We start from the raw sequence: 23,734 nt of genomic DNA, 5'->3' as shown, positions 1-23,734 counted from the left end.
GTATCATGACATGATATTAGAGCGCTAGATCCAAAAAGTCAAGAGCAATCTTTGGTGAACTCTAAAATCAGTTTAAATTTTTGGAAGATAATCCTAGTACTCAGATAGTTATTCTAGATAATATGAGATATGTTCATTTTGTAACTCAATAGTTATGTTAGTTATTTTTTTTTTCAAAGAATATCAAATAGTATATATATTTTCGAAAATAAGAATATCTATTCTCTAACGATAATATTAGAGAGTGAAAAAAAAATCAAAACTTATTTTATTTAATATTTAATAATTAATAAATATTAAATAAAATAAATTTTGACTATTTTTTATTAATTTTTTTTATTATCAAATATTTTGACTTTAAATAATTTGGTTTTATGTGGAGGTCATTTTCTTCTTTGCTCATTATTAATATCTTATCTACTGGGACACATGCATTGCTTGAGGGGAAAATTAAGTTAAATTAACTCGATAATTAATGATTCATTATCCAATAATAAATAATTTATGTAGAGAGTGCAACAACATAACATATAGATCTCTGAATTATTATGCTTTATTGGGTGTGTAATTATATATGTATGTTGGGGAATCTTATTGACAGCATAGAGTATAAGATAGATATCACTGTTAGGGTTTTGAATGACAGAATCTCTTCCAAATTTGGTTGGTGCTTTTGAGATATCTCTCATCTTGAATTAATCCACGCCTTAATTAAGGATCTCTCTTTATATTACATTTAATTAGAGATCATCACAACATTTCTCATTGTTTTGTTATCTTATTAGAATTGTGTTATAATAATATAATATAATATTAAGTATTGGGTTTGATGAATAGCAATAATAAATTAATCTTCAGCATGCATAAAGGAACATAAAGTGAAACAAAAAACATATGACACTTACTCTAACATGTTGGATCAAGTTTATACAAAGAGTTTCCGAAAAGCAATAATAGAAGACAACTACTTATAATATCAAAAAAAAAAAAAAGAAAGAAGACAACTACTTATATTCATATATTAACACATGATATCTCTGAAATACATCGAGTTTATTCACTAAAATATTAGGACTTAATTAACGGTCTATAGTCTAGGTGTATGTTTCAAATAAAATTAAATTAATTGAGATTAATTAATTAATTAAACAATAATTCAAATAGGAATCGATCTAGTGGCCGATCAAGAATTTGGATATTGTTCATAAAAATTCTAAATTTAAAGTTTGTTATTATTATTAGTGCATTAAAGAGGAAAAAAAAAGTGTCACAATAATTATTTAAGAGAGATGGTGACTAGCTCTCTTTTTAAAGAATTTTTTTTTGTTCACGGTATCCCCCAACCCGACTGGTTAAAGATTAATCCGTCGCGCCGCTAGCCAATGGGTTGCTGCATGCACAAAGCGGGATTCGAATCCCCAACACTTGTTTAAACAGACGAGTGAGCTGACCACTCGACCACCCCAAATTATTAAAGAACATTCTTTAATCTCGAATGAGGGAATAATGGACGACTTATTTAAGTGTCAAAAGAGGAGAAACTACTATATATGATTTATTTGTTTAGCTATAGTACTTATGTGTATAAAGAAAAACAATCGTAAAATTAATTATTATATATTTGTTTATAAATATATTTTATTTTATATATTTTTAATATATATTTTATATTTTAATAAATATTTTATACCAATAGTAGTTGATTTAATAACTGAATTTTAAGTATGTACGTAATATATATAATTTATAATTCTTAGTTTTTGTTTGTAGTTTACTTCTATGTAATTTAGTATGTTGGTTCCTTTATTTTGTCAGGGTATATTTCTATTCATTTATTTATTTAAAAAAAGAAAGTTAAGGTAGTGTTTGGTAGAGAGATTGAGACAGAGAGATAGAAACTAAGAGATAGAGATTGAAATAAATTTTAGTATTTTGTTTGGTACAAAGTGAGAGACAAAAATTGAAATAAGAATAAAACTCTAATTTAATTTGCACAAAGGATAAAATTGGAATTAATTATTTGAAATGAGGGTATTTTAGGTATAAAATATTATTAAAGTTTCAGTCTCCGTCTCTAAAAATTTCAATCCCCTGTGTCTTTACTTTTTGAAGGTATTGAAATACTGAAATTTTAGGAATAGAAACAGAAATTTTAGTATCAGTCTCTGAGTCAATAAACATGATACTGTGTTTCAGTCTCCCAATCTCTGTTCTTTACCTCAAAACAAATGCTACCTAAGAGTTAAAGGACATATTTCCTTTTGTACACTTGAAATGAAGTCCTATATATTGTATTATATTCTATCTTAAGAGGTAAGGCTCAAAATTAGCATTTGATAGGTAGTGTCCTATTGACTATTGTAGCCATAATTATTAAACAAGATGTAAAAATTGATATACTTTTTGTTTATGTCTTTTTATATTTGTGTGTATGTGTTTTATCTGGCTCCTTACAATAGCCAAGCACATCCTTATATGGTAGAGGACACAATGAAGTCATGGAGAGTTTGAAGTAGCTTCAAGTAAGATGGAAATTCACTCTGTTAGTTGAGAATCTTTAAATGATCAGACAATTTCACTTCTTAAGTAATTAAGTTTGTACACTTTTTTTTTTTTACACGTGTAGCTTCAATTTAAAAAGAAAAAAAGAAAAAGATAAGTGTAATACAATGCACTTGGTCATTTTGTAGATAGATGCCCCAAAATGCAAATAAGTCAGGCTGCTTAATTAAACAACACTTTACGTGTATTTGAATATAAACATCTTTTTAGTTGTTATTTCTTTCTTTCTTCCTTTTTATCTTTTAGAAGAAGATAAGTGTCATTGGCAGATGAAATGTATATCTCACCAAAATTAGTATATCTCATTTTTTTATGAAAAAATTTAATATAATTTTTATATAAAAATGAAAGACATGAACTAATATCTTAATGAATAATGATATATAGTTCAAACATAAATATTTACTATGTTAAGTGATTCAGTGAAATTTGTTAAAATATCATATCATAGTGAGTAAAGTTCAACACCGGCCTTAGAATAAGCTGCATCATTCTGTTTGGTAGGGGTGTAAGCTACCGAACCGGACTGAAAATTACCGTAAAATTGAACCGAAAATTACAATAACCAATTTGAAAATCGAAAAAATCGGTTTTTTTCTGACAAAATCGATCGATTTGGTTCGGTTTTCGGTTGGCTCGATAAAAATCGAACTGAACCGAACCGAACTGAAGATATGCTTAAATTTTAATGTTTTAACCATTTTAACCTTTAATCTAACAACAAAAATCTTCAACCTCTAACCATTTCAATGTTTTACTCTTATTATTTCAGTTTATTGACTATTTTAAACCTCTAATTATTGTGATTCATATTCTTCTCATTAAAAATTAAAAACCAAAAAAACTGACTGAACCAAATCACTGTTAGTTCGGTTCAATTCGGTTCAATTATTGTAAAAGCAACAAACCAAACGGTTGTATGTCTATAGGAACCGAACATATCAGTTCGGTTGATTTTTAGTCCAAAACCAAATCAAACCGAACCGATAACACCCCTACTGTTTGGCACTGTTAATTACTTGAGAGTTGAGCTAATAGAATTTTCAAAAAGATTAAAGAAAAGAAAACAAAAGGGAATTTCGTGATAATTCCCATCACGTTGAGTTGTTGACTTTTCACCTAGAAAACCATTGAAACTTTCTTTGCCGTCTGCACCTAAGAAACCATATTTTTATTATTATTATAACTAAAGCAAATAAATTAAACAAAGTGCCATTAGCTTCACCTAATAGAATGAATGAACGAATCATATCGATGAAGACTCTGCTTCGTTCTTTTCTCGTTGGTCCACGCTGAATACTCCCAAAATCAATTTATATTTCTGCATAACATACAAGCATATGAGTGATTAGTGGAGGGACAAAACATTTAAAGAAAGCTTTCATCAAATGTATTGCCAGAAATACATACAAACCTCATTTATTTACGTTGGGATTGGTTGTGACATCGCATCACCCTTAACGCGTTTTAGCTCTTGTTTCAATCTCGGTCAATGTGTTTAAATAGTTTAATCTAAAAATGTACCAAATTTTCATGATAATAAATGTAGTACATTTTAATCAAGATAATACAAACATCATCATTGTATAAATTTTAAAACTAACTGGTACATGAAGTCATTATTAGCGTTTAGATTTGTCATTTCAATCCTAGTTCCCACCCCCTAAATTTAACTTATTTCCAACTTGCCATAAAGTGGGTGGTGTGTGTGCTATGAGAAATCCTAAAATTCCAGGTATTTTGGAAGACTAAATATATAATATTGAGGTACTTTCTATCCACAAAAAGAGAGAATTATTTATGGATAGAAGGAGTACAAGACATACAGAAATTCAAGATCCTCTTATGATTTAAACATAAAGGATATTGAATTTCAATATGTAGTATACCTCAACATGGATTATGGATATATAGTTAGTTTCCAAGATGCTTTGGAATTTAAGATTCCTCATTCTGAAAACTAAAAAGACCGCTTAATCTTGAAGCTGAAAAATGGCTTATCTGAAACAGGAATGAACTTTACAAACCAAGCCAGTGGCCATGAAAAAGGTGCAAATAAAACACAATATCCCCATTGAATCCATGTTAATCTCTCTGTATCAGCAAACTTCCTCAGGAATTCCACCATTGCAATTTGAAGAACAATTGTAATCCCAACAATTCCAAGGAACAAGTGGTTTTTGTGAATGCCTCTGAACACATTTTGTTTCTCCATACTCCTAGAGTTGAACTCGTTGAAAACTTGGCACAGAACAAAAGTATTGAAAATTAGTGTGTTCTTTACCTTCTCATCTACATTGAATATTGCCTTCCCTTTGAATTGGAAAACCAATAAGACTGCAATCTGATACAAAGCTTGAGGTAAAAGGTTTCTCCACATAATGTTAGTGATAAGCGGCTCGGTTCGCCCCACCGGCCGTTTCTCCATTAACTCCTTTGTAGGCCGTTCCGTGGCCAGGGCCAGAGCACCTAGAGTATCCATAATGAGATTAACCCATAGAAGTTGAACTGTTGTTAAGGGAACATCACCAGCAGAAACTGCAGCTATAAAATTTATCACAAGTGCTGCAACATTCACTGTTAGTTGAAATTGGATAAATTTCTGTATATTGTTATATACACATCTTCCCCACCTTAAAACCGTTGCAACAGAATTGAAGTTGTCATCCAAGATAACAATGTCAGAACTTTCCTTGGCAACTTCAGTGCCTTGGATTCCCATAGAAAGTCCAATATCAGCTTCTTTTAGCGCAGGCGCATCGTTGGTGCCATCTCCTGTGACTGCAACTACATGGCCTTTCTTTCTTAAACATTGCACCATCAAATGTTTGTCCAAAGGAGAAGATCTCGCCATCACTCGAATATCATCTACTTTCTCCATTCTCTCTTCCTCCGTGTAGTTCCGAAATTCCTCACCTTCCACCACTTGTCCCTTGGCTACATCATCACTAAGGTCTAGTATTCCACATTCTGTTGCTATTGCCTTTGCCGTGAATAAGTTATCTCCGGTGATCATCTTGATATCAACACCTGCATACTTGCAAGTTTCCACAGCCTTCTTGACTTCCGGCCGGCATGGATCCTTAAGGCCGACGATTCCTAGCAATGTCAAGCCATCTTCTCTTAGTAGCTTATCATCGCTGTAGTCGATTTCAATGTGAGCAAAAGCAATGCATCTTAGGCTACTAGCTGCCATTCCCTGAATTATTTTCTCAATTTCATCCCGTTCTTTTTCACCAAGGGACTTCTCTGTGCCATTACAATCAATGTAGTTAGAACACATTGCAAGTATCATCTCAGCAGCACCTTTCCAATGTACATGTACTGTATTGTCACTCTTCTTCCTTACTGCTACCCCGCTTCGTTTCTTCTCCGAGTTAAACGTTTCAACATGGATGATCTCATGTTTCTGCTTTAGTCCATCCATGTCCATGCTTAAATCTGACACAGCCCACAAGAGAATAGCTTTCTCTGTAGGGCTACCAGAGATTTCAGGCCCGGATTCCGGCAAAGGCTTATATACACTGCCAGTTGTATTGAGGCCTATTCCCTGGTGGAACAATTCCACAACTCTCTTGGCCATTGCATTGGAATAATTCTCAATGATGTTTTCAAGGCCTAACCAGAACTTGTTCACTCTCATCTCATTGAGAGTCAGAGTCCCAGTTTTATCAGTGCATATAACCGTTGCCGACCCCATAGTTTCGCAAGCAGAGAGTTTCCTCACCATAGCCTGATCTGCCATCATTCTCTTCATGGAATAAGCCAAGGTGAGAGTGACAGCCAATGGCAATCCTTCAGGGATCGCCACGACCACAATGGTGACTGCAACCGCAATTATCTTCACAACAGCATTGAACACATCATTCAAATCAGTACTACCTTTCTTGAACTCTGTATAACCGTCGTCACTGCTGGTGTTTCCAGTAAAATAACGAATAAGCATTACAACAAACACAAGGAGTGCAACCGAGAGGCCTACTTTTCCTATCGATGTAGTCAAGCTATCGAGACGCGCCTGCAACGGCGTCCTCTCCTCCGTGTCACCTCTTGATACCGTGCTCATCAGCTGTCCCCACGCCGTGTTAGTTCCGACGGACGTCACCATCATTGTTGCATAACCGTCGACCACTTTGGCGCCGGACAACAAGAAAGGACTATTTAACGGCTCAATTTCGACATGATCACTCTCCCCTGTCATGCTCGATTCATCAACATGAAGGGAATGACCTGATATGAACAATCCATCAGCGGGAACTTGATCCCCAATCTTGAGTGAAACGATATCTCCCACAAGAACGTCGAAAATCGAAATCTGTTGCGGCCTTCCATTCCTCACAACATCGACCTTGATGTCACTGCTAATCTTGGACAGCTTGTGAAACTGCCTCTCCTGCCTCAAGTTGCTGACTGAGCTTACAACAACCACCAACAACACCGCCACGAATATGCTTCCACCTTCATACCAACCTTCAGATGTGGGAAAAGGTAAGCTACAGTGTGAAAGTTCTTGTTAAGGGGATCCTCCTAACTTGTATAATATAATTACATCGTATTCGCAAAAGCCTAGGTGGTACGATGGTTTTGATCCAAATGTTCCATTTTGATCCTTTCGAATGTAATTAAAGTTTCTCAGATTCTCAGATTGATAGCATGAGTCCTGGCTGAGTCAGGATATGCGAGTAGAATTTTTCGTTCATACAGATGATAATGACAAAGTTGAGGCGACAAAAATTGCCAACCCTCAAATATTTTATACACTTTTGTTCTTAAATTACAAGAGAAAATAAAATACTAAATTTTTTAGTAAATAACCCATTTATTCAGATACGTATATCTCAAAAATCAGTCACCATCATGTATTTGTTTATTAATACATATGCAGCTATGCTGTTGCTTACTGTATGGAGTATGGACCACCAATACCATAAGACACATGATGCAAAGTAAATGACTTAATCAAATTTTGCGGCTGGTTTCAGACCGGCTACATGGGATACTTCATTACAACAAATAAGGACAGAATCTAAAATCAACTTAGCCTGGCCAGGGTCAACTAAAACAACAACAAAGTTTCCATCAAGAAAAGCACGGCTAATTTTTTTTATATTGTTTTAATATATGTGTAATACATTATTATTAGAAGATTAGGTGTTTTTTTTTATATGGTGTTTTATTCAAATCGGACCGTCTGATTTGTTTGAAGAGAAAAATAAATTACAAATCGGAGGGTCCGATTTGTTTGGAGAAAAAAATAAACTACAAATCGGAGGGTTCGTTTTGTATTTTTTATTTTTTATTTTTTTTTAAAATAAAAATCGGACGGTCCGATTTCAACATTAAAAATTTTTTAATTTTCGAATTCACAAATCGGACCGTCCGATTTGTGATTGTTTGTTTGAAAAAAAAATAAAACAAACAAATCGGTGCCTCCGATTTGTACATCCCATACCAATGTGAAACACACTTCTGCTCACAGCTTCTTGTTATACACTTCTCTCTCCCACATAAAAAATAACAAGCGGAAAAGCACCATGCTTACATGCGGGCATAGTTATCAAACCCGAACCCATATACAATTGGGTCACCCGGTTACTAGTTCAATCGGTGGATCACTGATTTATCCGGTTGACCCGGTCACAATTAAATAAAAATATAAAATTATAAAAATAAATTAGAGTTAAAAATTAAAATTTAAAATGTATGTCTTTACAAGTATATTAATAACACTACGTCAGTAAAAATAATTATCTTATATATTTAATTGTATGAATGGTTATTTAAAATAATAGATATAATAGGATAATTGTGTAAAATATTTTATAATGTCAATATATCAAAATTGAATTATGAAAATAAATAAATACAATATTATTATTGAAGAATAAAAATAATATTTTATATTATTTAAATTTTATTATTTTAATATGATATAATTATTAGTTTTTTTAAGATGATAAATGTGTGGTAAACAAAAGGTAATGGTTTATTATATATATATAATTATTAGCATACTTACTTGTAAGAGAACCACTAGCCTAGTGGATGACTCAGGCAGTACATTGAAAGGATCCAACATTGAAGCCACTTGAGTGTGCTTTTTGAAATAATACCATAAAAAGCTATTTTCTATTGTGAACCCACGAACTGATGGTGCACGTGAAGGTGCACGGGTTACATTGATCCGATCGGGTTAATTTGACCGGTTCTGTTCGAATTTGTCCGGTTCAGTGCGGATAGACTGATTTTCTATGGGTTAATTGCGGAAACGGTTAGACATTTAACCCGGACCGGTTAAGGATCCGATTCACCGATTTTTCATTGAAAGGATTCAATATCGAATCCATTGGATGCTTTTTGAAATAATACTACAAAAAGCTATCTTCTATTGTGAACCCGCGAACTGATGGTGCACGTGGAGGTGCGCGGGTTACATTGATCCGAACGAGCCAACTTGACCGGTTCTGCCCGGGTTTGTTCGGTTCAATGCGGATAGACCGGTTTTCTACGGGTTAATTGCGGAAACGGTTAGACATTTAACCCGGATCGGTTAAGGATCCGATTCACCGGTTTTCCATTGAAAGGATCCAACATCGAATCCACTGAAGTGTGCTTTTTGAAATAATACTACAAAAAGCTATCTTCTATTGTGAACCCGCGAACTAATGGTGCACGTGGAGGTGCGCGGGTTACATTGACCCGACTGGGCCAACTGGACCAATTCTGCCCGGGTTTGTCGGGTTCAGTGCAGATTAGGGGTGTGCATGGCCCGGCCCGGCCCGGTCCCGAGCACTTTAGGGGCTAATTTGATGTGATTTCATCGGGTCTAGGACCGGGTATGGGTCTCAAAAGTAGACCCGGTCATTATTTCGGGTCGGGTCCGGGTCATAGCTCGGGTCACCCGAAATCGGCCCGGTGGCCCGGTCATCATACACAATTAATATTTTGTGTTATTAGTGATGGATGATGGCTATTATTATGTGAAATTTAAGTATTGTAAATCTTAATATTTTGTGTTATTAGTCATTATATATAAGACTATAAGTTAATGTTTTATGTTTAAAATGCATAAGACTTTAGACTAATGCATAATTTTGTGTTATTTGTATTGATTTAAATATTTGGTGTTATTAGGCAATATTAGTATTGATTATGGTTATACTTTAATTTTAGAGAAGAGTTACTTCTTATTATATTTTTCTAAGTGAATTTTACCATGTCAAATAATGGTTGGAGTCTTGGAAATTTGGATATTTTTACATGCTAACTTACAAGAAGGTATCAAGGTAATATAATGTTAACGGCCCGATTTTCACCCGGTATAATCGTGGCCCAAAAGTGTATAGGTTTCATCGGGTCTAGGGTCGGGTTTGGATCTAACAAATAAACCCGGTATATATTTCGGGTCGGGTCTGGGTCACATCAAACCCGGTTTCACCCGGCCCATACACACCTCTAGTGCGGATAGACCGGTTTTTTACGGGTTAATGCGAAAACAGTTAGACATTTAACCCAGACCGATTAAGGATCTGGTTCATCAGTTTTTCGGTCAAACTGTCCAGTCCGGATTTGATAACTATGCATGCGGTTATATGTTTAATTTTAATCCATTACTCAGAATCTATAAATGTTTGTGCAGACCACACGCCAAATCTTGACAAGTTACCAACACATTATTTATATTTAGATTTTAGAGTGTAGACCAACCTTGTGGTTTTCCTCCTTCCAATTTGCTTCTAAACTTATTCAGTGTCACAGGGTATGGTATGGTTAGGTTTATATTTTCTTCGTACTTTCCAACTGTGACGAACAAGAGAGGGAGCAGGTTTCATACGTACGTTGATAACGCCAATGGAAAAGGTGTTAGTGGTCAATCACGCCCCATGAATCGTGCTTCTATTTCTTTCTCGTCATTAACATTGGAAACTACCTAGTAACTTCGTCAGTCGTAACAGTGTTGACTTTTCATATGTTGACCCATACCTATCAAATGAAACTTTCCGGTAATTTTGGGAAATATGATATTTGGACGGTAAAAATTCAGGTGCAGTCGACTTAACGTGAAGTTGATAGCTGAGAGTCATTTGATGAAAATTTAGTCAAATCAGTCAAATCATCTAACGGTTTTCAGCTATTAACTTCACATGAAATCGACTTAACATGAAGTCAACTGCACCTGAGTTTCCATCTATTTGGATTTTGGACCCTATAAGTTTTAAGAGTAAACAATTATGAGAATTTTAGTACTAAAATATGAATCACAATAAAATTTAAGTGTGATAAAATGATTATTAATTTAAATAATTCATCCCTTAGGTTCGATTTGATAAAATTCTTTTAAAAAGATATTTATACTTTTAAAAAACACACAAACACCTCACTCTATGTTCAGTAAATTAAAAAACAATCATATACTTATTAAAATTTACTAAATATAAATATTGTAATTTTTGAGTGTCAAAATTTTATCAAAATGGCCTTTTAAGTAGGGTGTTCGCAGTGCGGTTTAGATCGGTTTTGAGTAAAAAACTCATCCGATCCGAACACTAATTTTATTTGCGGTGCGGTTTGAATTGGATGCTTTTAAAAAAAAATTCAATCTGATCCGATCTAATTTCAAGCGGTTTGGATTGGATTGGATTTGCGGTTTTATAAATTAAAAAAAATTAAATACATATAACAAGTCTCAACATCAAATTTTAAGTAATCAACAATGACATAACAAGTCTCAACAATATATTAAAAAGCCAACGATAACATAACAATAGAAATAAAATTATAGGTTAGTTAAAATAAATAAATAAATAAATAATATTTTGAACATAAAATATTTATTAAATAATAATAATATATGAATAATATAAAAATGTATAAACAATTGAACATGTTATAAATATAATTGTAAATATAATAATAAAATAATAATATTATAACACATTGTGCAGTTTGGATTAGATTGGATCAGTTATGAAAAGTAGATCCGAAATTCGATCCGATCCAACGGTTTGTAAAAAATAGAATCCAATCAAATCCGAATTAGTACGGTTTTAATCGGTTTTCGATTTAGATTGGATTAGATGAGCGGTTTAATTTGAATTGAACACCCCTACTTTTAAGTAGTGTGAAATAACATTCTTTTGAATTAGAATGGAGAAGTGAACTCAACTGGGCCCTAAAAGCATTATAAATTCCTGGAGGGCCATCACTGAAACTTCGCAGCACCTTCCAAGTCGACAGCCCTGAAAGATGTGAAGGCAATTCGTTCATTAAAAATAAAAGAAAAAGATGTGAAGGCAAGTAGGCAACCCTTTCCACAATGACCAAGTCTTTGTTTTAATAATTGTAGGGCACATCATAAACCGTTAATTTCAGCAACTGAGTCGCCCAGGAAGTAGCGCAATTAAATTTATAGAAATTTGCATAAAAATACTAACTACTAGCACAAAAGAAATATTTTTTTCTAATCAATCCTCTATATAGGGCATTTGAAGTATAAGCAAAATGAACATTGTTGTTTCTGGCCATTTTGTCTTAAAATTTTACAATCATCTCATTGTCTCCATTATCCACCGAGAATCAACTTCAGAAATTTTCCATGGCTCTATGTTTCCCACCTAGTACTCCTACTAACCACACACTTAAATCTCAACTTAATTTCTCTCTCACACCAATGGACAAATGTTTGGAAGTTGGCAAGAAAAGTAAAGAATTTTGGGGAGAAATGCGTATTTTTCTTCGTTCTTTAGGAAGATTCAATAAACGAGTAATGAAGGAATAAACAAAAATAAGATATTATACACATTTAAATAACTTATAGACTACCATGTTGAATTGAACTTTGTCTTTAAAGGGAAAAGTGAGTCTAAAACCCCTAAAGTATTTCATTTCTCCATCCTCTAACAACCACCGTAAGATTAATTATGGAGAAATTGCTTGCCAAATGCCCCTCTTTTTCTAGCACCAATAAACAAATTCACATAATATCAACAAAAGTGTAGCAACAAGCAAAACACAGGAAAATCTTAGCTAAATATAAAATAATATGTTAGGGAGCTACTTCTGTGTGAGAGCAAAGGTTCAAGGGGAGTTACTTCCTCCTTTTTTGATGTTTCCATGAGCAAACACAAACACATCAAACACAAATAGATAAGATTAGAAGGTAACAGTTGATATAGCCCCATTTGAAGCAAGGCAAGGAGGAACAAACAAAAATATGTACTTTAAGATAGAATAGGTCAACAAAACAGGCCTCGATCTACAATGTGTGGCACTCACAATTGGTGTATGAGGGTATGACATAGAACAGAAGTTTAAATTTCACTCTGGACTGCATCGGTTGAATTAAGTCAGCAAAGATTTGGCCATAACAAGCAGAACAAACAGAAGGTACCACCCTGTCCCAATTAAAAAAAAAAAAAAAAAAAAAGAGAACTAAGGCACCACCACATTTTCAACCAACATTCTACCCCAGAGCATTTTATTGATATACTTACATGATAAACCTGAGACTTCAACCCACTTGTCTCTAAACATTTGAGCTATTCCAAAGTAGCTTAGAGGAAACATATTTTAACATCTCCATTAAAACCACTAGCGTCCAATAGGCACCACTTATTGGACCGCTTTGAATTTTTTATATCATACGACAAACACAAAAAGAATTATAGCTCAATGGTTAAAGAATCCGTAAGGAGTGTAACTTGAAGGGATCAAGTTCGACAACCACTTCAGAATTATAGTACAAAATAAAATTGTGAGAGAGACCAAACAAAGTTAATAAACACAAACACCCTCAATCCTCTAGATAATAGGTATAGATAATCATCATACAAGCAGAAGCAAACTAGAGACGGTACCAATAATTTTGACTCAACGAGTTAATCCAACTATTTAGATTGAACATACTCTTCATAATCCTTCAACATCAGAACCCAAACATGCAAAACAACGAGAAAAATAAAATAAAATAAAATAAAATAAAGGGGAAATATATTGTGGTTGAACCGTAGAACTCATAGTAAAAAGCTAGCTGAACATTAAAAAAAGAATGGTATGGTAAAAGGGAAAAACCTAGTGGATTTAGTTATCAGATTAAATTGATGTAGACTCCAGAATTCAAAGGCTAGCTTCTAACTGAACAGGTGACATCTACAAAACCTTATACAGTTAACAATAGATAGGACTAAAGTGCATTTTCTGGTCATGACTCCATGACCATAAAACATGTTTGTGTATTAACCATCAAAGAAAATTCCAAAACAGTTTTAAAATAAGAGTGTAAAACCTGAATACTTGATCAAGCTTTGCGAGATGGCAACAACCTGAACTTCTGCACAAGCCAACGAAGGAATAAGTTACTACAAATCCAAGTGCTTCTTAAGATCTTCTACAATCTAGTCAGACAATAAAACTCAAAAGTTGTACTCAGAACAGCGTTATGTTAACTGCCTAAGCAAGGCATAAAAAAATACTCTACTCCAATACATTTGAATTTTGATATTTCATGCATATGAATGCTAGGAATGGTGAAAGGCATTTGTCAAAAAGTTGCTGAATACGATTTCTTTCTATGTAAATGGAAACCACAAAATAGTGTCTAGGACTGTGAAAGATAATACCACTCATTGCATGAGATTGATTTAATGCAAATAAATGAACAAAGGGTGCTCATAGTGCACTGCTATAACAACAAGAATAACAAATTAATAGCCTATACTTCATCACTAAAATGCTTCCTCTCACTCTCACATCCTTATAATTGAGTGAGGACTCACCTCTCTTTTCACATATCTTTCAAATATTTTATGATAGAAAGATTCTTTGTAGATTTTGTTTTCTTTTGTAAATGAGTTGTAAATATTGTGGAGTTTTCCAACTTTTCAGTAATTTTTTCTCCATTTTCCTAGAGTTCTTTTAAAGAACACCAGATTTGACAATTATTCCTGGAATTTCACGGTTCATGCTAGACATTTCAAGTAAATGATGCCCAATGTAAACATATAAATAGAATAACCATGACAGTGGAGATCTTAGATTCTAAGGATTCCTACATCTCCCATTCTCCATTGTGCTTACACCACAAACACGCATATCGACATACATATACTAGCATGAAAACACATCTCAAAGGCAACCGGGATATCTTAATCCAATAAATAGGATCAAAGTCAAGGGTTGGAAATGCTACCTCCTGCATTAAACAATATTACAAAACATGCATTTGACAAAACCATGCTGGATGTGCTTCCTCTTTCAAAATCCAAGTTTCAGTTTTCAACACTTTGTTCCTGCTCACCCAAAATACACTTCACACAATCATCATATCTCGCCAACTCACCAGCCCTGCGATTTGTCACTCCCAATTCAGCATCAAAACCCAGTGCACTGATCACCCGAAACGTCCTCTCCGGCAATGACGCCCAGTGAATCAATCTCCCAGCTCGCTTCGAATCAAAACCCCTTTCCTTGACCCTAATCCGCGCGTCCCTGAAAGGAACCAAGCACTTGTCTTTTGCAAACTCAACACACTTCTCCTTAGCTTCAGCGAAGCAATTCGCCATCTCACGCTCCTCGCAGAGCTCTCGCTCCTTCAAATCGGAGGGTTTGGAACCAAGCAGAGCCTTCCACCATGGAGGCTTGCACCGGCTGGAGGAACTGATGGCGCACCCGATCCTCGCCCCTTCCTCGCACTGCTGAACAATCTTGAGCTCGCAGGATCTGTACGCGGAGGCCCAGGCACGCGCGTCGCGGAAAGCCAAGACGTTCGGGCCCAACGACGGGTGGTCCGATGGGCCCGCGGGTAACGGGCCTCGGAGCAACGGGATGGGGCGGTCGAAGGTGATGACTGTTGAGGAAGCCGAGTAGTCGTCGAGATTGTTGGCTGAAGGTGAATCCCTTGCCGCTGCTGTTGGCATTGAGAGGTTTAGGGTTCGGATGGTTTTGGATTTGGGGATAAGAGGTGAAAAAATAGGAACTCAAATTATGAATGCAGATAAACTTAAATTCAGGGTTTGGTGAACAATGTCTGTGTGTGTGTGGCATTAACAATGGATCAGTTCGAGAAGCAGAATTTGTTAATGGTAAGTAAGTTGAACTTAAACACAAAAGGCCTCTCCTAATATATTTTATTCCTTTTTCCACTCCTCCACTGGGAATTTGAAATTCTATGTGGTGTTTGATGATATCAAAGGGTTTAGTTAGTCAGTCCCACATCGGGAAACGATCAGAGATTTATCATAGTTATATATTTCGAATCCTCTGGGTAAGTGTAACTGGATCACAGGTTAACGTGGTTGGGCCATAGCAATGTGCATGGCTCAGGAAAGTCCCCGGGCCAATTTCTGCAGAGATGCAGGCTCGGCAACGAGTAACCTTCGCGCTGGCAGATTGGCTGAGACAAGTGTGGAGCCATCAATTTGTCGCCGAAGCACCTGGCCAAACTTACAGTGATCCGCGTAGGTCATCTAAGTGCTGCGACCAACAGAACGGGGCTTACAACCTTGTGATCCACCATTTTTTACAAGTTGCGTTAACAAGTATTATTGCCTTCATAGGAACAAAAAAGCCTCTTTTTGTTGTAATTATAGCCGACATGGTTGCTCTCCCTATGCAGGTTCTCAACTAGACTAGTAGCTTTCATCTCTTAGTCTCTCTCTCATATCTTTGCTCACCATGTGTTTGTTGAATGGTTTTGACGTCAACAATTTTTCCTTTTTTTGGGGGGAAAAAAAAAAGAGGATTATGAATTTTATCCGGGTTTGTCCTTCCTTTTTTGGGCCAAAAACGTCTTCAAGTTTTAGTCAAAATCAAGTCGTCGTCTTTTCCAATTATATTCGTTGTTTTTTTATGTTTGGGATATGTGTACCTTAGGAACTGGTGGAATGGGAGCACACGACTAAAGTGCAAGGGAAGATGCATGCATGCGGTCATGATGCTCATGTTGCTATGCTTCTCAGTGCTGCAAAGATCCTCAAAGAGCATGAAAAAGATATCCAAGTGTTTGTTTTGATCCTTCTTTTTTCTTCTAAATAATTATATGTGTTGTTGATATTTTTCATATCAGTTACAATGTTTGTGTGGTCATTATTCTCCAGTTTGCCATCTTCTCAATCTCAAGAATGTTTGTGGCTCTGCTGTTGAAGTTACTGTCTTTTATATAATGCATATGTAAAAAAGTCAAAATATGGTTGTGTTAAATATTCATGCCAAGATTGCTACAACCATTCTATTAATACATCCGTGATTGTTGTCGAAGAGAATCCTCTACCAAGATCCAAGAAACCAAGATGGGAGAATAACAACAACAATAAGTGTGGTGGTTCTTCATCCAACATCAACTTCCAGCAGCCGAATTCGTCAACTCCCTATCATTGCATTTTCTCTTTTAACAGATTTCCATTTTTATATCATCAATGAGAAACAACTTTCATAAATGCTATTGCAACAAAAACTAATACGAGCATTATATCATCAACATGCCTATCGGGCATATCAATCAAGCAAATTTTGAACATAAAAGCTAAGTCCGCATAATAAAACAGCAATAAGATTTTAGGAACAAAATTCAGAAAAATATACACAAACCACTCCTCTCGTTCATTCTCAACAACGTTCAGTACCAACAATCATGATCATCAACATTATTTAGTTCTAGTAATAGTAACGATAATCAACAATATAGCTTATGTAACACTGCATTCACAAAACGATTCTTCCAACCGTTCTTCAAAAAATCATAAGTTAACCTCTAGCCTTGAGCTCGGCAAGGCGCCTGGAGAGGTCGTCCTCGTCGACCTTCTCGGTCTCCTTGGCCGGCACGGCGTGCGCTGCCGGCTGAGGGAGTCCGACGGAGACCTCAAGGCCGTAATCGTCGGCGACCTGTTGCATGAGACTGTTGACCTCTCCCTCCGGCGTGGAAAGCGACGTGGATCCAGCCATGGAGCTTTCCATGAACTCAGCCTGGACCTCCATGTTGACGAACTGCTTCTCGAACTGATCCATCGTCTCCGACATCTTCTGAAGGTTTCCGGTGTTGAGCGATGACTCGAGGGACTTGACGATGTTCCCCATGGACTTGCTTATGGTGGACATCTTGGCCTGCGTGTCGAGGCGAGCGACGACGGCGTCTAGGCGCGATGCAAGGCGGAGGTAGTTCATCTGTTCGGTGCGCTTGCGGATGGCGTTCTCCGCGTAGATTCGAGCGCCGTCCATGTTTCCTTTCTCGATGGCCTTCTTGACCTTGAGCTTCTCCGATTTCTCTTCCTTCTCGCACTTTCGCGCCTGGCGCTGTAGCGATTTCGAGGTGAATTTGAGTTCCATGACCTGGTTCATCAGCTTCTCCGTGTTCCCCATGATGATTGATTCGATTCAGCGCTTCCAAAATGGGATTACCTAGGGTTTTTTCAGAGACAAAATTGGGAAATTTTGAAACAACGGGCAGAAAAAAATAATAGAAGATAGAGAATATGAATTTGGAAGAAAAGTTGTATTGTGCTGTTTAGTGTGGAAACAGGGAAAGTGTTTAGCATTTACCACACGGTTTGGGCTTCTTCTTCGATACTTCTTTTTTTTTTTATTATTCTTCTAAGACTCGCACACGGCCCATTTATTTATTCGAACATGAACCCTAAACCTAAGGATCAGGTGGAAGAGTTTAAAAATTTTGTTAACACTAACCGTGTAATGGACCTTGATCTAAAGGGGAATAAATTCACATGGTTTAGTAATTCTAGAGGTGGTTTTATAATTAGGGAAAGATTGGATAAAGCGCCGGTCAATTGGAGATGGAGGAAAATGTTTCAACACGTCATTTTATAAGCCCTCCCAACTATTAGCTCTGACCACTGCTCTTTAGTACTTAACCTTAATCCGGTTAAAAAAGTAAACAAGTGTTTTAGATATGAAGCGTTTTGGGACGACCACGAGAAATGTAAAGAAGTTATTCAAAAAGGATGGAATAGGATAAGTGCGCATAGATATAACTGGAATAGTTTTACTCAAAAAATTAAGCATTGTAAAGAGGATTTAAAAAGATGGAGTAGGAAAACCTTTGCGAGGGCTGATTTGAAAATAGTTGTTAAAGGAAAGGCTAAAGGAGTTACAAAACTCCGAGTTCACAGAAGATCAGCAACATAGCATAACACAGATTAGGGATTAGATTAGTAAACTGTGGATGCAAGAAGAGAAATATTGGGGCGTAAGATCTATACTTAAATGGCTTAAGTGGGGCGACAAAAACACATCTTTCTTTCACGCCACAACTATTCAAATAAGAGATAGGAATAGAATTGACAGAATTAAGAATGATGAAGGGCAATGGATTCAAGGAAAAACTGAGATTTTGAGTTTAGTAGAAGATTACTTTTCAAGATTATTCAAAGCCTCTGATAAGGTGAATATGGAAGAGTGCATCAAGAAAATTCCTAAAAAAGTAACAGATGAGATGAATAAATACCTTATGGAGGATATAAGTGATGAAGAGATTAAGAAAGCTGTTTTCAGTATGGGTGGTATGAAAGCACCAGGTCCGGATGGCCTCAATGGTAGGTTTTATCAAAAGCATTGGAATATTATTAAGAGGGATGTTTGTGAAGTGGTGAGAAATTTTTTTGTTGATGGAGTTATGCCGGATGATATTCGTGAAACCACCCTAGTTTTAATCCCTAAAATTAAGAATCCAGAAAACCTAAATCATCTTAGACATATTAGTTGTTGTAACTTTATTTATAAAATTATATCCAGGATTTTAGTGTTAATATTGAGATATTTTTTAGGAAATATTGTATCTCCGATACAAAGTACTTTTGTAGGGGGAAGACTTATTCAGGATAATATTATTATAGTACAAGAGGCTTTTCATAAAATAGATAGAAAAGGAAAAAATGCTGTCAATATGCTAGCCATTAAACTAGATATGAATAAGACTTACGATAGACTCGAATGGAGCTTTTTGGAAGAGGTGCTCAAAGCTTTTGGTTTTGAAGTGAAATGAATTAAGTTGGTAATGAGTTGTGTGAGGAGTGCAAACTATAGGATTAAAATTAATGGAAAGTTATCAAAAAAGATAGTTCCACAAAGAGGTTTAAGACTGGGAGATCCTTTATCTCCATATCTGTTTATCATTGTTGCATAAGTGTTTTTGATGAATGAGGCCCAGAACCAGAATATTATCTCAAGAATAAAATTAGCTTCTAATGCTCCTTTATTAACGCATTTACTTTTTGCAGATGACTGTATTATTTTTGCAGAGGCTAATGAAGAGGAGGTATATCAGATTATTCAAATCCTTAATTGTTATACAGAAGTCTCGGACCAGAAGATAAATCTTTAGAAGTCGGAAATTTCTTTTGGCAATGCTATCCCAATCCAGACAAGGGTAAATATAAAAGAAATTTTGGGAATTTCAACTTGGGAAAATTCGGAAAAATACCTTGGCTTACCAGCAAAATGGGGAAGATCTAAAAACCAAGCTTTAGCATGGATAGAGGAGAGAATAGATAACAAAATTAAGGGCTGGAAAGAAAACCTTTTGAATCAGGCAGGAAAAGATGTGCTAATTAAGGCAGTTATACAGGCAATACCGTCATATGCTATGAGCATAGTAAAGTTTCCTAAGAATTTTTGTAATCGACTGAGTGCAAAAATCGCTAGGTTTTGGTGGTCAAATCAAGGAAAAGGAAGGGGGTATACATTGGAAAAGTTGGAAAAAAATAACGACAGAAAAATTTGATGGAGGATTAGGCTTCAAGGACTTGGAGGTACATAATTTAGCTTATTTGGCTAAGCAAGCTTGGAGAATTATCAATAATCCGGATGCAACTTGGGTAAAAATTCTCAAAGCTCTTTATTTTTCGAATGGCAATTTTTGGGAAGCTAAGAGGAGTAAGGAGGCTTCGTGGGTTTGGAACAGTATTTTGGAAGGGAGAGACTTTTTGAGAAGGAAAGGTTGCTGGAGCATTGGTGATGGATCAGAGGTGAATGTATGGGCCGAGAATTGGATAGAAGGAAGTGGGAGATTAGAACTCCCAATTGGAGAAAGAAACATAAAGGTGAAGGAACTCCTGTTAGAGGGAGAAGGCTGGAATGTGAGAAAAATTCAGAGCATCTTTCCGAATCAGGTTGGTGAGAGAATCATGAAGACACCAATAAACCTAATAAATAAGCAAGATAGTCTGATCTAGCCATATAAGACAAACGGAGAATATACGGTGAAAACGGGGTATCATCTAGCAAGGGCAGAGAAGATAACTCAAGCTCGAAATCAGGCATCATCAAGTACAGATCTGAAGAAGTTATGGAGACGATTTGGGAATGCATATTCCCCAAAAATTGAAAATATTCCTTTGGAAGGCTTGTCATAATATTTTGGCTATGAACTATAATCTATTTATAAGGAAAATTGTCAAAAATTCTACCTGTAGCATTTGTCAAGAGGCAGAAGAGACAGTGGAATATGCACTATTATTATGCCCATGGACTAGAGCAGTGTGGTTTGGATCCCAGATTCAATGTTCTCCCACCCCTAATAATGTCACATCTTTCACGAAGTGGTTACTAGCAATAGTCAATAGATTGAAGGCTGATGATGGGTATGGAATACAGAGTAGGATCAACAGCTTGGCTTTCATAAGTTGTCTATTTGAAAAGCTAGGAACTCTTTTATATTTCAACATAAACAGCTCAGCCCAAAGACAACAATTATTACGACAACCAGCAAAGAAGCAGAATTCAGGCAATCAACAGAGCAGAAAGAAAAAGTAAAAGAAGTAGCAAATAACAGACACAGGAAACAAATTACCTGGAGGCCACTGCCAGATGGTTGGATGAAGATTAGCATTGATGCAGCTTTTGATAAAGAAACTGGTCAAGCAGCATCGGCAGCAGTGATAAGGAACTGTGATAGTAAAGTTCTATATGGATCTACAATGAACTTCAAAACAATATCTCCATTAGCTGCTGAAGCTCATGCCATGAGGGACGCCGTGATTCTTTCTAAAAATCTGCAATTAGGGAGATGTTTAATTGAGACAGATAGTTTAGTACTAGTCCAAACAATTAAATCAAGAAACAAGTTTTGGGAGATTGATGCAGTGTTAAAGGACATATTCGAACTGATAAATAACCAGTCAGAAGTTGGTCTAACCTGGACCCCAAAGAAGGGTAATGAATTGGCACATAAAGTGACAGAAATGGCTTCTTTGAGAGTTTTGGGGCGATAATGGTATGTGAGACCTCCAAAGGAGTTAGCAAGAATCATCAAGAGAGATGAAAGGGAAGCTGCAAGTGTCAAAAGGAAGAATTTACAGGCCCAATGCAATGTCCAAATGGAATTCAGAATTTCGGAGGAGATCAGAGGTTGATAGAATGGACAACAAGAAGATCGCCGGTGAACCATGGCTGCGGCCTTGTGTGCTTCTCCTCCTTCCTTTGTGGCGAACCTTCGTGCGGAGGAGACGCCAACAGAGAAACCTATTTGGACTTGACCCGATTGCACTTATGCTTGATCCAAATCATTAATTAAATGGAAGAAGGAGCTTGTAATATGTTCGTTGCAACAAGGGGAGATATCAATAACAATGGGAGCATCTTACAGCAACTTGCAGTGGCGTTGAAGTGGAGAAGAATTAGTTTAGGATCTTGGGTTGGGTGGGTCGGGGTTCGGGTAGGGTTTCTGGGCTTAGCCCAAGACAAAAAAAGGGTCCGTGGTTAGCTCGGTTAGAATTCCATCTTGTGTATCCAAAAATTTATTAGACAACGAAAAATTTAAAATAAGATTTCGATTCGCGACGAATTAATTCTTAGTTTATCGAATTAGAAGATATCGTGAGAACAAAAAAAAAGGGTACATCGCAAGGTTGTATACATATATTGAGCTTGAAAATATTATTACAATGATGTAACTAATAGTCCGACATCATGGTTTAGCTTAAGTATTGTTTAAGTTAGTTATTGTCCAAAAAAATAATATGCACTTATGGTGTTCAGAAAATTATATTAAGTATTTTGAGCAAACTGAGTATAAGTTAAAAGTAGATAGGAAGGAAGGAATAGCAAGTTCAAAAAAAGTATCGGTAATTATAAAAATAACAAAAGTTGCTAGTTTAGGAATCATGAGTAATATGTAATATGTTATGTTGTTATTAAAAAATTGAGAAAGTATGAGAAGCCAATAGAATATTTATATAATGTGTACAATGGAGGTTTAAGGAGTATTAGAGATATAATCATTAGTGTTACATTTTTCCATCAGTTGAAGCTTTTGGAATGAGTGGTATCATGACATGGTATTAAAGTGCTAGATCTGAAAGGTCAAGAGTTCAATCCTTAGTGAACCCCAAAATCAGTTTAAGCTTTTGGAAAGATGTTTATTATCGCTAGTACTCACATGGTTATTCTAGATAGTGTATGAAATTTAAATAATTAAATATGACTATAATGATATCATGAATGGTTGAACTTGTACAGAAAAAGGTGTCAAGCATGAAGTAATAACTGTTTACAATTTAGAGAGAAAGCTTAGAGTCCTGCCAATTCTAAATCTATGAATATGTTGATTGTTTAGACATTGTTAAAAAAAGAAATAAAGTGCTAGTAATTTACGTCTATTTTAGAATAATATATCAAGTACTACAAGCAAAGAGAGCATAATATAAATTTGAAGGAAAGAAAAGAACATATTTAAAAGAAGGAATTAGTGATTATGAAACTAAAAATAATGCAAAATAAGAGGATAAACTTTAATAATGTAGTTTTAATTGACATTTTTGTATAGATTTTGAGTTCAATAATGTCTGTTGTCTAAATATTTTTTATTTAAACTTGTACATTTGGTTGAAAACAATTTAAGATATAAACAATTAAACATATACAACAATAATTTAGAAAAACAAATAAGCAATTATTGATAAAAAGGTCTAATCTAAAGGTTGGTCTTTACTATTCACCCGACCTTCTCAAAGAAGTCGGGTTCGACATAAACTGACAGATAACACTTATTCAAATAAGTAACTGCCCCATAAAATCTCTCATCCACTTCTAGAAGAGATATCTCAACAACCCTAGGGATGGTTATCCACCTTCAGAAGTGGAACGATTCCAACGTTGGTTATTGGATCATCACCTATAAATATACTGACACACTCAAGTAAACCAAAGTTTCAATACTCTCTAAACC

General features: G+C 35.6%; 3 protein-coding genes and 1 long non-coding RNA gene across 4 annotated transcripts; 1 reads left to right on the top strand and 3 right to left on the bottom strand.

Annotated features, from left to right (window-relative positions):
- Positions 1 to 4,127: 4,127 nt before the first annotated feature.
- LOC112756465 (calcium-transporting ATPase 12, plasma membrane-type) lies at positions 4,128 to 7,304 on the bottom strand. Its single transcript, XM_025805073.3, has one exon. It carries the CDS (start codon positions 6,761 to 6,763, stop codon positions 4,523 to 4,525), a length of 2,241 nt encoding a protein of 746 aa, XP_025660858.3. The 5' UTR covers positions 6,764 to 7,304; the 3' UTR covers positions 4,128 to 4,522.
- Positions 7,305 to 11,447: 4,143 nt separating this feature from the next.
- Positions 11,448 to 16,645, bottom strand: LOC112754403 (uncharacterized). The gene is made up of 3 exons (XM_025802040.3): positions 14,750 to 16,645; positions 13,847 to 13,891; positions 11,448 to 11,801 (listed from the first exon to the last, which is right to left on the bottom strand). The coding sequence occupies exon 1, from the start codon at positions 15,474 to 15,476 to the stop codon at positions 14,829 to 14,831; it is 648 nt and encodes a 215-aa protein (XP_025657825.1). The 5' UTR covers positions 15,477 to 16,645; the 3' UTR covers positions 11,448 to 11,801; positions 13,847 to 13,891; positions 14,750 to 14,828.
- On the top strand, positions 15,836 to 16,812 carry LOC112754405 (uncharacterized). Its single transcript, XR_011873721.1, has 2 exons — positions 15,836 to 16,174; positions 16,432 to 16,812. It is a non-coding gene; the product is annotated as an uncharacterized lncRNA (long non-coding RNA).
- A 279-nt stretch (positions 16,813 to 17,091) lies between these two features.
- Positions 17,092 to 19,653, bottom strand: LOC112754404 (ESCRT-related protein CHMP1B). The gene has a single exon (XM_025802042.3). The coding sequence runs from the start codon at positions 17,911 to 17,913 to the stop codon at positions 17,302 to 17,304; it is 612 nt and encodes a 203-aa protein (XP_025657827.1). The 5' UTR covers positions 17,914 to 19,653; the 3' UTR covers positions 17,092 to 17,301.
- Between the last annotated feature and the right edge of the window lie 4,081 nt (positions 19,654 to 23,734).

Source organism: Arachis hypogaea, chromosome 16, assembly GCF_003086295.3.
Source record: "Arachis hypogaea cultivar Tifrunner chromosome 16, arahy.Tifrunner.gnm2.J5K5, whole genome shotgun sequence".
In the NCBI taxonomy this organism is placed as follows: domain Eukaryota; kingdom Viridiplantae; phylum Streptophyta; class Magnoliopsida; order Fabales; family Fabaceae; genus Arachis; species Arachis hypogaea.
This window is presented reverse-complemented; position numbering and strand designations above follow the sequence as displayed.

Excerpts from the sequence above, each read along its gene's own strand:
- LOC112756465 (XM_025805073.3), bottom strand. The coding sequence starts at position 6,763 with ATGACAGGGGAGAGTGATCATGTCGAAATTGAGCCGTTAAATAGTCCT.
- LOC112754403 (XM_025802040.3), bottom strand. The coding sequence starts at position 15,476 with ATGCCAACAGCAGCGGCAAGGGATTCACCTTCAGCCAACAATCTCGAC.
- LOC112754404 (XM_025802042.3), bottom strand. The coding sequence starts at position 17,913 with ATGGGGAACACGGAGAAGCTGATGAACCAGGTCATGGAACTCAAATTC.